This window comes from Aspergillus karnatakaensis (genome assembly GCF_047715665.1).
Source record: "Aspergillus karnatakaensis strain CBS 102800 unplaced genomic scaffold BJY04scaffold_9, whole genome shotgun sequence".
In the NCBI taxonomy this organism is placed as follows: domain Eukaryota; kingdom Fungi; phylum Ascomycota; class Eurotiomycetes; order Eurotiales; family Aspergillaceae; genus Aspergillus; species Aspergillus karnatakaensis.
The window spans coordinates 469497-482741 of record NW_027395721.1 but is presented as its reverse complement, the minus strand read 5'-3'; the positions used below and the strand labels follow the sequence as shown (position 1 = coordinate 482741).

General features: G+C 51.0%; 3 protein-coding genes across 3 annotated transcripts; 1 reads left to right on the top strand and 2 right to left on the bottom strand.

Annotated features, from left to right (window-relative positions):
- Positions 1–223: 223 nt before the first annotated feature.
- cps1 (Gly-Xaa carboxypeptidase) lies at positions 224–2743 on the top strand. Its single transcript, XM_073710266.1, has 4 exons — positions 224–593; positions 671–2022; positions 2069–2202; positions 2267–2743. The coding sequence occupies exons 1-3, from the start codon at positions 259–261 to the stop codon at positions 2113–2115; spliced, it is 1734 nt and encodes a 577-aa protein (XP_073574561.1). The 5' UTR covers positions 224–258; the 3' UTR covers positions 2116–2202; positions 2267–2743.
- On the bottom strand, positions 2475–4909 carry gta1 (glutaminase GtaA; the record flags this gene model as incomplete). The annotated part of the gene is made up of 8 exons (XM_073715425.1): positions 2475–2553; positions 2601–2736; positions 2783–2926; positions 2979–3181; positions 3232–3815; positions 3873–4315; positions 4364–4656; positions 4713–4909. The coding sequence occupies 8 exons, from the start codon at positions 4907–4909 to the stop codon at positions 2475–2477; spliced, it is 2079 nt and encodes a 692-aa protein (XP_073574560.1).
- Positions 4910–6731: 1822 nt separating this feature from the next.
- On the bottom strand, positions 6732–12446 carry BJY04DRAFT_205778 (uncharacterized protein; the record flags this gene model as incomplete). The annotated part of the gene is made up of 4 exons (XM_073713634.1): positions 6732–7040; positions 7096–9252; positions 10827–11883; positions 11929–12446. 4 exons carry the CDS (start codon positions 12444–12446, stop codon positions 6732–6734), a joined length of 4041 nt encoding a protein of 1346 aa, XP_073574559.1.
- Between the last annotated feature and the right edge of the window lie 799 nt (positions 12447–13245).

The following is a 13245-nucleotide window of genomic DNA, read 5'->3' as shown; positions in this document are numbered from 1 at the left end:
AGCCGCGGCTTACACGGCCATCATTTGCTTCCTGGAATAATTAACAAAGTCAAAGGCGGGTTTGTTCTGATGTAGATAAACTAGTTACTCCGTACCTGCGAAGCACTATCTTTTCATCCTAAACAAAATGCAAAAGTTACTCCAAATTACCCCACACCTGTGGGCGATGGTGACATCGCCCTCACCATTCATCATCGCCTTCGTCTCGCTCCCAACTTGCTTTTTCTCTTCTCACCTTCTTCTTTTTTACGGCACAAGATGCGATCCTCCATTTTTTATCTAATGGGCGTGGGCCTTCTCGCCTCTGCCTCCCCTACGATTCCCTCGACCCCGCAGCAGATCCTCGGCTCTCCAAACGCAGATAAGCAGCAGACCTGCCCGCTCCCTCCGAAGGTCCACTCCGACGACGACAACCTCTACCCTTCGATTGGATACCTGAAAGATGAAGCCATCTTCCATCGTCAAGTTTCTAGGCTCTCCAAAGCCGTCCAGATTCCGACTACCATCACTGATTCCATGACCGATCCCTATGACGACGCCTACGCCCCCTTCCTAGACTTTCACAAACTCCTTGCGGAACTGTTTCCTCTTGTGTACGCTCCTTCCCTCGTTCTCTCTATGACATTATGTCTTCGCTGAGGTTAACTTGACTAACCCGGACGAATCCCAGCCACTCTAAAGCAAAGGTCGAGATCGTCAACCGTCTGTCCCTGATTTTCACCCTTGAACCATCTTCGGAAACGACCGAGAAGAGGAAGCCCCTGTTATTCACAGCCCATCAAGATGTCGTTCCAGTCGATGATGCCTCAGACTGGACACATCCGCCTTTTTCCGGGTACTTCGACGGCGAGTTCCTCTGGGGAAGAGGGAGTAGTGACTGCAAGAACGGGCTCATTGGACTCCTCTCGGTTGTGGAAGACCTACTAGGCCAGGGCTGGACGCCTTCTCGACCTGTCGTTCTGGCATTCGGCTTTGACGAGGAGGCACAAGGATATCTAGGTGCTGGCAGCATTGCGCCGGTCCTAGAGAAGCGATATGGCAAAGACGGCGTGGAATTCATCCTTGACGAAGGAGGTGGTGGACTTTCCACCCTTCGAAAGCCCTCATCTTCCGGTGCCGCGGAAGATGAGGAAGACTCGGTGATCTACGCTCTCCCGGATGTTGCAGAGAAAGGAGCTATCACCATCACCCTTTCTCTCGCCGTCCCTGGTGGTCACAGCTCAATTCCACCCAAACACACAGGGATCGGTATCTTGTCGGAAATCATATACAAGCTGGAAAATACCGATCTAGACATCTTTATCCCAAGCTTGGGGCAAACTCATCCGTCCCGCCAATTGCTCGAATGCCAGGTCCGCCATTCTCCTGATTACGTCGAGGACTGGCTCGCTGCCGCTCTCGATTCGGATAACATCAAAGCAACAGCTGAAGCTATTGCCAATTCTCGTGGCGAAAATGTCCGTTTTACCCTACAGTCGTCCCAGGCAGCGGATATAATCCATGGAGGTGTAAAGAGCAATGCTCTCCCGGAGAAAATCAGCGCTGTCATAAATTACCGCGTTGCTCTACATCAAACCCCAGAGTTGATCCGAGAACGAACTGAGCGTATCCTCGAACCTATCGTGGAGAAATTCAATCTGACCTGGTCGAAGTTCTCCGACGCTAATGCGGTCGCGGAAGAGCCTGTCGTGGGAAGCGGCGGCCACCTTACACTGTCGAGACTGAATGGTGAGCTGGCTGTCGCGCCCATCAGCCCAACTGACATCAACTCGAGCCCCGTCTGGCGTCGCTTTGCCGGGGTTGCCCGCTCCGTCTTCGAATCCGTGCCCAGCCTAGATGGCAAGACGGTTGTTGTTTCCGGTGATATTACGACTGGAAACACCGATACGAGGTTCTATTGGAACCTGTCGCGCAATATTTACCGTTGGAGTCCTGCACGCGAGGGTCGTGCCTTGAACATCCATACAGTCGACGAAAGAATCGCAATTGATGCCCATCTCGAAGCAATGGCGCTGTATTACGGTATGTCCTTTCTTCAAGGCTTCAGGTATTTGCTAATGGGTTCTAGATTTGATTCGCGCTTTTGATAAGTGGGACAACCCTACACAAGCCTAGAATATACGACGCTACGCTGTCCATGAATAGCGCATTGGGGTTTAGACCATTGGGTCGCTATAAAGAGACATCACATACTGCTCTTTGGTATTCGTCAACGCGTACCTTGACTCTCCAACTAAGTCTCCACTAATCCATACGCGATCCACAGATTTCAATTTCTATAGTACCGCCTTTACGATCCAGGGGTATCTCGGGACCCAAAAGAATATATACGCGGGCAATGTGTGTTTTTACCCAAGCACGTCCAGTCATACAACACCACAGACAACATCTACCATTTAGTTGCTTCCATCAGTCAAACTCTAGGTGGGCCAACACCTGGGTCGCAGAGAATATATATGTTCACATCCAATACTTCACACGCCATTACCAAGGAGCAATAAAGCGAAAGCACCGCCCATTACCGGTCGAGCAATGAAGGTTATTTGCGGGTAGCTGCTCCAATTAGTAGATACCACCATATTCTAGGATTTTACACTTACTCCCCGGTCACAGCATCATAAAGATCAGTGAGTGCACGATTGGTCGGCGTCTCATTTATCCAGTGGGCAAGCAATCTGATGAATAAGTCTCTAGTAGTTGTCGCGGAAACCGCTGCCGTGAAAAGCTCCCAATCACCTAAATTATCAGCATTAATCTAGGACAAAGCGCGATGTCTACATACCCTTGGTGTACCGATGACGGGTATCCAGTGGGACCCCAAATTGCTGCTGGATTGTCGGGTAGAAATTGCTTTGCATATCATATACTGATTGTGGAACTAGGTTGAGTCCAAGCTCGCGATCAGCATAGAGATTGTAGAGAAGTCCTAGAGCAGTGCGTTAGTCATCGCGTGTCCTTCATTCTGATCATACACATACCATGAGAGTCATCAAGCCCGTACGACAATGTCGTATGCGGCGGGTCCACGTTGTGTGCAATGCCGATAACCTGCCATGTCTCGATGTAATTGTGGGCGTACTGTGTAAGGTTTGACGCATCATCGCGATCATCAAGCATCCCTGCAATGACTGACATGGCCTCAATACCGATGATTCCTTTCAAGGCGAGGTTGGTCTGGTTGCTACTGTGCTGTTAGCAGATGTAATCGTGTGCTGAGAAGAAAGACTATACGCTAATGGTCCTGCAAAATCATCCGTGGATATTTGGTTTGCCGGGTAGAGGGCATCTTCAACCAAATAGTCTGTCCATCGTCTCAACATGTCGTGATGTTGGCTTAGGTACGCTGTATCACCAGACTTCTGCGCATATGCTAGAGCCATGATCACCATGTTTCCACATTCCTCCAACGGCATCGGTTCGTCATTCCCATCAGGATGGCCCGTGGCATTAGGATAGTGGGTGCCAATATCATGCATTGCGTAGGAATTTGGATAGTGTCCTGTTTCTTGGATTTCAAAATGGGGTCGCAGGAGGAACGTGAGAAGTTCGGGATTGGTGTATAAGAAGACAGGATGAGCAGGAAAAATAACGTCCACAGTATTCATGTTGCCATTGGAGGATATTTCTTTCATGAAGAGGTAAGGGCTGTTCGGGTGTCCACAGAGCTGAGTTGCAGCGAAGGCTTGACGGACACTGAGAGATGTAATAGTGAGATATTCCTGCCCAGCCGCGGCGATTGAATCTTTAGCGACCCGCTCGTCAAGGGCCGAAGAAAGAGAATCCATTTCAAAGTAGTCATGATGGAAGAATTCGAGCTAAAATGTATTCAGTCAGCTGGTAGGTCTTTCGAATGAGGGGCCCTGGGCACTCACGGCATCCAATCCAGTGCTGAAGTAGCTTGTCCAAAGGGAGGGCACTGGAGAAAGGGTAGTGGAATTGCCAGTGTACTGAATTGCTTCGGTCTGCGTCAAGCCTATTGAGAAGAGAACCCTAGTAGAAGACTGGATAGAGCCAAGGTCGTGGGAAAAGCCAAACACGGGCCACTCGTTGGAGATGGCTCTATAATTGGCTTCGTTGGTATTGCTCAGACTTCCGTTGCTCGCAAAAGCCCCGCGAACATCCACATCTGCTCCGGTTTGATAGGTGAGCCCTACTCCACTATCGGTGGCCCAGTACCAGTCTCCCCATTCTGCTTGATCTCTATGCTCAGAGAAGAGGAGCGGAGTTTGGCGATGGATTTTGTGGTAGGCTACCCCTTTGTCGGTTACACCGTAATCCCACTGTGCAATGGCAGATCGGTCGCCAGATACCCATTCTAGAAACTGTTATGATAGGCAGCATATCATAGGCAGATAAGACTTACCAGCCGATACATCCGCGTACACCTGTACACTGTGGGATCGTCCATCAAGCGACGTGACACTCACATCAAGATACGAAAACACAAGGGATTGCCGTCGCAGATCATTCGGTGTGACTGGTGAGAGGAACGTTATCTTCATCTCCACCAGATCGCCAACATGCATTGTAAATATGCTTTTTGTTGAAGTATATTCGTATGCTATTTGGTTAACAGTGGCGGAGCCTGGAAGCCCCATCCACGTATAGACCTGCCCATCAACACGGATCAAGCCCGCCCAGCCAGTGATCTGACCTCTATAGTATATGTTATTAGCGTGACATGCTAGGGATCTTGTACTTGAAGCACCTACTGCCAAAACGTCGGCCATTCCCCTGCCAGATAACCACCATTACCCCCGTCTCCGCCCGCTGATAGCCAAGTACTCAGATACGGAGACTTGACTGCTAAGGGTAAGGCTGGTGGGCGAGCTGGAGAGAATGTTGATACGGCATTGGTAAGAGCAGCCAGAGATGCCCAAAGTAGGGTTAGTAGCGGAAAACGCATCATGGTTGAAAGACTGCTTTTCAGCCGCAGAGGGGCATCTCTTGATCAAATAGGGCGAGAAACTTCAGAGTCAAGGGAATAAAAGGGAAGCAGTCAAAGGAGTGACAAACAGATGATCAGCAATGCAGCCGTCTGGAATGTGGAGCGGCATGCCAGGAACGCTTGTGTAGTACTTGGTCGATCTTACATTCCAGCCGGACGGAGGAATCTTTATAAAGGTCTAGGTGCCGACAGCCGGCGTCTCAAGCATGTGTAAATCTTGTCTAGACTCTCGAGGACTCGAAGCACAGCGGCTGTCCATGTGCGTGATTCAAATTCCTGATTGCCGCCTGACCTCTCGTTCTAGTCGCGCCGTCTCATGCGTGGGCTCTGGGGTAAACGTCAAGGAGCAAGAATGAATCGATCGAACGAGTGACAGGATCGGCTGAAAGTGTTTGTTTGCTCAGAACATGTTCTGCGTGTAAACGAAATTATCAGAATATTTCTTTTTCTGCAAGGTGATTCGAGACGGGACTGACCAGGTGCAAAGCTGGGTACTGTACTCGGCGAACAGTGGAAAATACTCCGGCAAGATGTTCCACATGACAAGCATAGAGCTTGGCTAAGGAGCGAAGTAACTCTGTGATGCAGTCAGCTAGGCTAGAACAAACCCCTGTTCCTGTCTGGCGTGGTAAGTACTTACCTTGATGTAGGGTCGTAAAGATGAGGAAGAAAAGCAGCAGAATTAAAAATGGGAGAGGATAGATGGTCACAATTTAGGAGAAAGAAGGCAGAGGTGGTGAGGAGTTAAGTAGCGCAAAGAAGAGAGGAATGATGGTGGAACTAGAAGGGAGATACCCAAACAGGAAGGTGCTCATCTTTTCCATCGGCCGTCCAGGAACTTTCAGACCTCTCCCCCCACATCTCTAGTGAGGAGTGAAAAAGTCAAAGAATCATGTGTAAATACCTGAAGACAACACAGACTAGGCAAACCAATCGACCTGACCAGCTGCTGGGCTGCCAGACTTAGTTGATTGTCCGTCTCCGTGCCCAGGTAGTGTGACCCTCAGGTCTACATGACAGGAGGATTCTGACCGCACCATTGCAGATCCGTGCAGAGCCCAAGCCAGGCCAAGCGCCACGCTAGAAACAAAGCTGCGGGGTCTTATAACTAGGTGCTTGCCGCTCCTTCGTTACGGCGCGTGTCGAGGCTTATGCTAGAAAAGCTGACGACGAGCTTCGTCTTGGGAAATGCACACTCGTTGGGGAGGATCTCATTCGGAAACGTTCTCAACGAATCATGCAGGAACGGGGGGCTTCGTGCAATCGAGTATTAGCGCCCAAGCCTCCGAGGATGCTGTGTATGCTGACAGCAGCGCAGACCAGGGGTACTTACGTTCTGTTCTCTGGAGCCTCTCGAGTCTGAGCTATTTTATGCTTCGGCGCTGCAGCAACCGTTGTAACCATGTACTTATAGCCGGTCAGATGATGAGCCTTTTCCTCGAAAAGAAAAAATTGTGGTACACAACATGCGGATCATCCTGGACTGTCGTGTACTGACACTTGGCTGCACTTCTGTAGTTTGTTATCTTGACAACAATGGATGGCCTTGCATAGTAATTGTGGTATCATGTCTAGGAAGCTCTGAGATTCTTGAACAGAAGGAGCGAGTTAAAAACAACAACACCATCATATTTTCACACCCCATATGATCGCATCCATATTCCAGTATCCAGTAAAAACTACTCAAGCCATTCATCACTTCATTACGACGGAAAACAAAATAGCGCAGTCGGTAAATCACAGGTCTTCGAAAAAAACACCCACGCTAGATCATTAAAAAGGCTCACTTTCCGGTCAAGGTCTTCGAGCTCTGCGCCAACTGAATACAGAACTCTCCCCACTCGCTTCCCCCGGATGTCGGTAAAATCTCTTCTGCGATTGCTTCCTCCAAACGTTCGCCATATCTGCGACGGAATTCAGCCTTGACATTTTCAAGATGCCGAGGCTCCCAGTGAAGGCGGACGAGTCGAGATATCAATAGCTCTGACCTCTCTTTACCTGACCGGGATTCTCGAAGAGCTTGGTGTAACAGCAAGGCATCGCGCATAGGTCGATTAATGGCTCCATTAAGAATGTGTGCCAAGGTTTCCCCCTATTCGTATGTGATTAGCAAGAAGGCAGAGTTGAGAAAGGCCAAATGCACGTACAACAAGGTTCTGAGATTTCTGGATCATTTCGCGCGCAAAGTTACGCTGATACATCTTCTCGTAAGCGCGCAGAACCTCTCGCAGATGCGAATCGCTCCGGCGGACAATGATGTATATCATTGCAGTTTCGCCACCGTTACGTGAAACAAGGGCTGCGTGTAGGGCTTGCACATCACGATGAACTAACTCTGTGTCAATGCTGTCGCGTTCGCTCTGTCTGCTCTCCTCGAGCGCTAGAAGGACCGCCGTCCGGAATTTATCTGCTTTTAGCTCGGCTTTCATGCACTTCTCTAAACTGTCGGCGTATCTTGAGTCCTTGAAGGTCTCTTTAATCTCGTGCATCTCGCCGTTGCTTCGACCGAAAAGAGACTCTATCAGTAGTTCACGCCTGGAGCTTCCAGATTGGTAGTAGCAGTTCGCCCAGAAGGCTTCGGATTCCCAGCGTCCAAGGGCAGTTGCGTAGCATACTTTGCCAAGTGCAGTGTTGCCCAGTTTCACTCGGATATGCTTGGCCAAGTTCACACCCTTCCCGTGGATCTTCACATGATTTTTGTACTCTTTTCGAAGATCTAAGATTTCGTGGCTCGTTAAATGGGGCAGAATCTGGGTCAGTGTTTTAGTGTCGATGTTGCGTGCATGAGATAGGGCATCGCGGAGAGCCAGTGCGTCCTCTGTGGCGTCATAGAAAGACACCTTCCGTCTATCGGCGCCAGGAGTGACCACGACGACAGAGTTTGGTTCCCGAGAATCCTTTGAATCATGGCGCTCGTGTCGCACACGGCTGTTGCCTCTCCTCGAACGATCGCTCTTTGGCTCTCTGAGGCCTCCCTCATCTTTAGATTTCTTGGACTTTCGCCTCCTTCGTCGTTCGCTGTCAGTGCTATTGTCCAGGGGCTCAAGGTCGGAGACATCGTCGTCTCTTGGGGCTATAAGAATTGGTGATGGCATGGGAGATATACTCTGGTATGTCCCTTTATAAGGCTCCAGCATTGGACTGGCAGGTGGCCGATTATCTGGATTGGATCCCGCAACACCTAGGCTGTTGCCGGTGGAGATACTGAGACTGGTTGGGCGACCGGTAGGCCGTGACCCTGGTGCAACTTCAATATACTGTTGCCCTCGGTCATGACCACTCGCGGGTATGGTCGAGTATTGAGGGCCCGTGGAGTATCTGATCCCTCCATACTGGCTCTCGTTCGCTTGCGCAGCAGTCGCAGGTTTCGCTGAATACCGAACATTGGGGTCAACCTGAGCATACTGGAAAGCAGGCGGATTCGCGTACAGGTTGGGATCACCTGATGGACCGCGGTGGTGGCTTGTAGCGCTAACTGGAGCCGTATACGGACCGCCAGATGTTGTCGGTGGCGCATTCCACGCAGGGTAGGTATTCTGTGGAGCTCCCGAGGTAACGTACTGTGGATTTGGTTGGCCTGATGTGCTGGCGGGGAAGGCCCCAGGCATTGATTGATCCCCAGCTTGCGAAGTTGGCGGCACAAAGCCCGGCTTCTCGCAATCGGGAACGGGCGCCCAGGTTTGCTGGGAAGGAGCGGGCCCAGGGTACGTAGACTGACCTGGAGCATATCGAGGATTTCCACTCAATGCCTCCGCGCTGCTTCTGGGAGTTGCACTCGACTTCAGCGCTCCGGTCATGAGCGGCTTCTGTGATGGGGCGGCCGATGTGGTGCCCTTATATCCGTAATATCCACGCTCTAAGCCTGCAGGTGCGTCCCCGTAGGCCAGATCATCGTCGGAATCCGAGTATATATCCTCATCCGAGTAGGTATCAAGCTGTGCAGACCTCCGCTCGGGCTGCTGGGAGTAACGCTGGCTGCTCCGTTTTGTCGCACCTCTACTCTCGTCCGAGTCGGAATGATAATAGTAGTCCCGATCAGTCCGAGGCCGGGTATAACCATCCTTGGCATCGTGCTCCGAGTCTGAATCATAGCGCGAGGTTTTCTTGTATCCACGAAGAGGGCTGGCTCCGCGACTTCTTGACCTTGTTCGCGCTTTGTCATCGGCAGGCTCAGTGGACAGGTACTTGCTTTTTCTTGAGGGCTCTGGGCCGACAGAGGGCAGTCGAGTGTCGCGAGACGTGGAACGCTCACGGGTACGGCCGCTTGGGGACCTGGAACGGCCACGCGACCGTGGGTCGTTGACCTGGAGAGACATGGCAAGCAATCACTGACGCAAAGCTTAAGAGCGCAGTGCAGCTGGCCGTCTGATCAAATGCGATCGGATCTTCCCCACAAAGCACAAAATAGAAACTGGAGGACTTCCAGGTGATGCTGCTGCCGTGAGACTTTCTTCGTAGCGGGGTCACAGTAGTAGGGGGGAGTTGAGAGCAAGAACACACACGATCTTAAAAATCAGCGTGGGTACAAGAATACACAATGATGAGAGGGGAGGGGGCCTTGGAGAAAATACGGGACTAGTGAGAGAAAAGAATAAAATGGAGGGGGCAGGAAGCGCGAGTGAGGGCGAACGATGGAAGAGGGGAGGGGAAGATGAGTATCGCGCGGCTGAAGCCCGCCGCCCCCTTCAGCTGAAGAGAGCACTCCACCCCCCTCCCCATGTTCGTGCTCATTTTCAGGATATAGACAGGCAACTGACCATGCAATTCCGTTGACTTCGCAGTGATTTGCAATTTTCGCCACTCTCTCCAACCATTTAGAGCCGCATCCGGAGCTTGCAATGCATCCTTTCCTGCAGGTAAGCAAGCAAGCTCCACCGCTTAGATCTCATGGCCGGAGCCTTTGACTCCTTGGTGTCACAGCAAATGAGCACTACTCCAGCTAAATGGGGCAAAAACCGCTGCTGCAACTGCAAGGCAGCCTGGGCCCTCGTATTATCCTCATCTCATTTCCCTCATGAACCATCCACAGCCCTGAGCCCCATGCTGAGCTCCGCATCTTTGCATAGGAGCTTGTTCATCATTGGTCATTGTATCACTTTCCCCGGTCAGTGGTCAGTGGTCACAGTGCCTATACTCGGCGACGGCTGGGTAAATCAGAGACCAGGGTGCAAAGTCAGGACAGAGGTGATATTTATGCAACTCAGAGGTTGAAACTAATCAAGAATACACGGTTGGTGTGAAGAGAGGTAAACTAAGACATCCGGCTGCGGACAAGCCTATTGCTTATTTTGGATGACAGTGGGGTAAAACCAGATATTGCAGCGACATCCTAGATGAACAGAAGTGGTATAATGAACATGGACAGAAAAGAAAATGGGCAGATTTGTACAATGATGAGGACAATGTAAGTAAAGGGCATTTCTCAACCATAAGTCGGAGGCAGCTAAATTCCAAGCCATAGCGCGCAGATCCAATCACTAACATTTGACGTTATCGTCTCGGTGTTCAGCTTTGCGAGTAGCTCCTCGGATATCAGTACTAACTGCTTCCAGTTGAGGAGCCCTTGACAGCCGGACACGTTGAGCAGGGGATTGGGGGTCGAGACAGTTGCGTGTTGACAAAGACTAACGAGCAGGCGGACCCAAGATGTGAGTAGATATGGGTCTTACAGGGTCGTTCGTACCGACTCGAGGAGAGCGGAAATAAGGGAGTCGCAATAGTCCAAGAAGGTCTAGAAGAAGCAAGGAAAGGAAAAAAAGAAAGCAGACAGTCTCAAACACGAAAAGGCCAGACCAGGTGCACCCAGCCATTATCGAGTGCGGCGTCCAAAGTCGGGGCCTGTTCTGCCGCCGAATGCTTTCTGCTTCGCTGAAGTAACAGCATCGTGACGGTTCAGACGACTGGTTCTCCAGCGCTCATACCAGATTACACGACTGGCCTCGCGCAACTCGGATCGCCAGTCGCTGAACACCGAGTCTTTCAATTTCAGGAAGTCACAGTGCTCGGGGTCGTAAGGGTCAGCAAACCCCCAGGGAAACTTGCGTCCAACAGGCTCCGTCTCGCTTTCCAACGAGTATTTGTCCGGGGACAGGACTGAGAAAGGGAGAAGAGGAATAACGGCTTGAGAAACGGCTGATTTGCGAGTGCTTTCACTGCGCTGAGATGGAGATGATGGAGGCTCTTGAGGCGATATGTTGTCCTTATCAGGGGTGCCCTCCTCTGAGTCGGCCGGAGTTTGTTCAGCCTTGGGAGTCTCCAGTTCATCATCACTATCATCGCTGTCCGATGTGAACTCTTCCTGATCTTCAAGGGTAAGGATCTCAAGAGGGTCGATGTTGGCTTGCTTCAAACTTGCCCATACCGCCTTCTTGAGGTACGCCATGTGAGCTGTAGTGATCGTATCAGCCTTGCTAATCACGGGAACAACAGTCGTCTTGCCGATAACCGTCCGAAGCACCTGAAGATCGAGGTTCTCGTCAAGAACCCCCAAGACGTTGGAATCAGATGGTCTCGGGGTTCCTTGAGCAGCCCGCTCGGCAGCTGCAATGTTCTCATCCAGCCGCGAAGGGTCCAATATCAGAAAGGTACAGTGGATATGGGTATCACGGGTGCCGGGGGAACGGATCACTTTCATTTCCTCATTCAGGGTCTCTTCAAATTTACTCTCCAAAAAGCCGGTAACACCACGTAACTGAATGTCAACAATGTTCTTCTCGAGGCCCTGAGAGTCCCAAAGTGTCAGACCAACACGTTCTCCATCAATCTCGGTTTCCAGATAATGAGACGTGTAGCCTTCATTGGCGGGATTTTGACGATCATATTCCACTTCTTCGGGCGAACGTGAAGGGTGTTTATGAGGGGGCAGCGCCAGCGACTTTCGGAGGAAATGGAGGAACGAGGTCTTTCCCGAATTCCGCGCACCGATAACCAGAATACTATGTCTGTTAGTATTCGTAACACACAGCGCATCGTGCACTTACTTATACGGGGTAGGATCCTTGCGTCGACGCAGCCGGCGCGGGTTATTCACAGTGCTGACGTAGCTGCTTGCATAGCTATAGCGACCACGGTGTGTCATGCTCTCGGTTCGAGCGTATGGATCAGTGAAGTCGGGAGGCACGGGAGTACTCATTGCGCTGCGGGATTGACGAGGGAGGTTAGGTGAGAGGGGGCTGACGAGATCAGCAACACCATCTTTATGTTCCTCACCTCCAAATGTCTCGATGATTGGTGGAGGTGCGAGATCAGGGAGGCGGGGAGGTTGTTTCGGCCGCGCTTCGCTCTGGCGACGGAACTCCTCTTCTAACTGGGCTTTTGACATCTTCTTCCGGGATTTCTTGTCGCCAATAGGCTCTGTCGACTTTGAACGGCGAAGGAACCCCAATGATGAGGAGGTTCGGCGTTGATCCTTTGCACCGTTCTCGGCAGGAATAGGAGGAACATTAACAGGAGGCTGGCCCCGGCTCGGAGTCCGGGGTCGTGTTGCAGTAGTCGCCATAAGGTGCTGGGTTGAAATCGACTCTTCTGTAACACGAGGGGTTTCTTAAGGCCAAGTGGGGTTCCTATGAATGAGTGTTGTCTCAGATATAGATTCATCGCAAATGAGAGGTATAACTAGCTGCAGCCTGCAACAAGCCAGATAACATATGATGTACTTACCGACTTTGATTTTGATGATTTTCTTGTTGTCTTCTAGGATGATGTTTCAACTGCACAAACAACGGCTGCGCCTGGCTTGAGATCCTTTTCACTAATTGCAGCGATGGGGATTGGACTTGAAGGCGATCGTCTATTGTCCAGAGTGATCAGACAAACGATTGATCGGACCGAGCAGCGGGAATAAAGCTGAGGAAAAGGAAATGTTGAGAATCAATCCCAATGGAACAGAGGGCTATCTAAATCGACACTTCACGAGTCCAGCAGGCGAATGCCGAAAAGAACCGGATTCTCTGAAAGAGAGCGCAAGAGAATGTTCAGCGAATGAGAGGAAAAAGGCCGGAGAACAGGAAATGGTGATTCTCCCCTTTTCTCGGGCTCTAATTGCAAGGACAGAGAAGCGAAATTGCGCTCACAGCGTCCGACTGATGCGGCGCATAGAAGTGAGAAGGAATCAACGCAACAGGAATGAAAGAGAAAAGAGCGGATGGAGAGAAAGGAGGGGAAGAGAGTGAAAACGGGCAGAGAAATGAAACGAAAAGGATGACTGGCAGAATGAAGATCGGCCAGTGAGGAGATGTTTTGCTTCGACAAGCTGTTCTCGTACAAAGTAGCTTGGGGACAGGCACGAGGAGCTGCGG

Bases quoted from the DNA above. Each gene is read 5' to 3' on its own strand.
- cps1 (XM_073710266.1), top strand. From the start codon at position 259: ATGCGATCCTCCATTTTTTATCTAATGGGCGTGGGCCTTCTCGCCTCT. The intron at 594-670 runs GTACGCTCCTTC...GACGAATCCCAG, and splicing joins GCGGAACTGTTTCCTCTTGT to CCACTCTAAAGCAAAGGTCG. The intron at 2,023-2,068 runs GTATGTCCTTTC...AATGGGTTCTAG, and splicing joins AGCAATGGCGCTGTATTACG to ATTTGATTCGCGCTTTTGAT.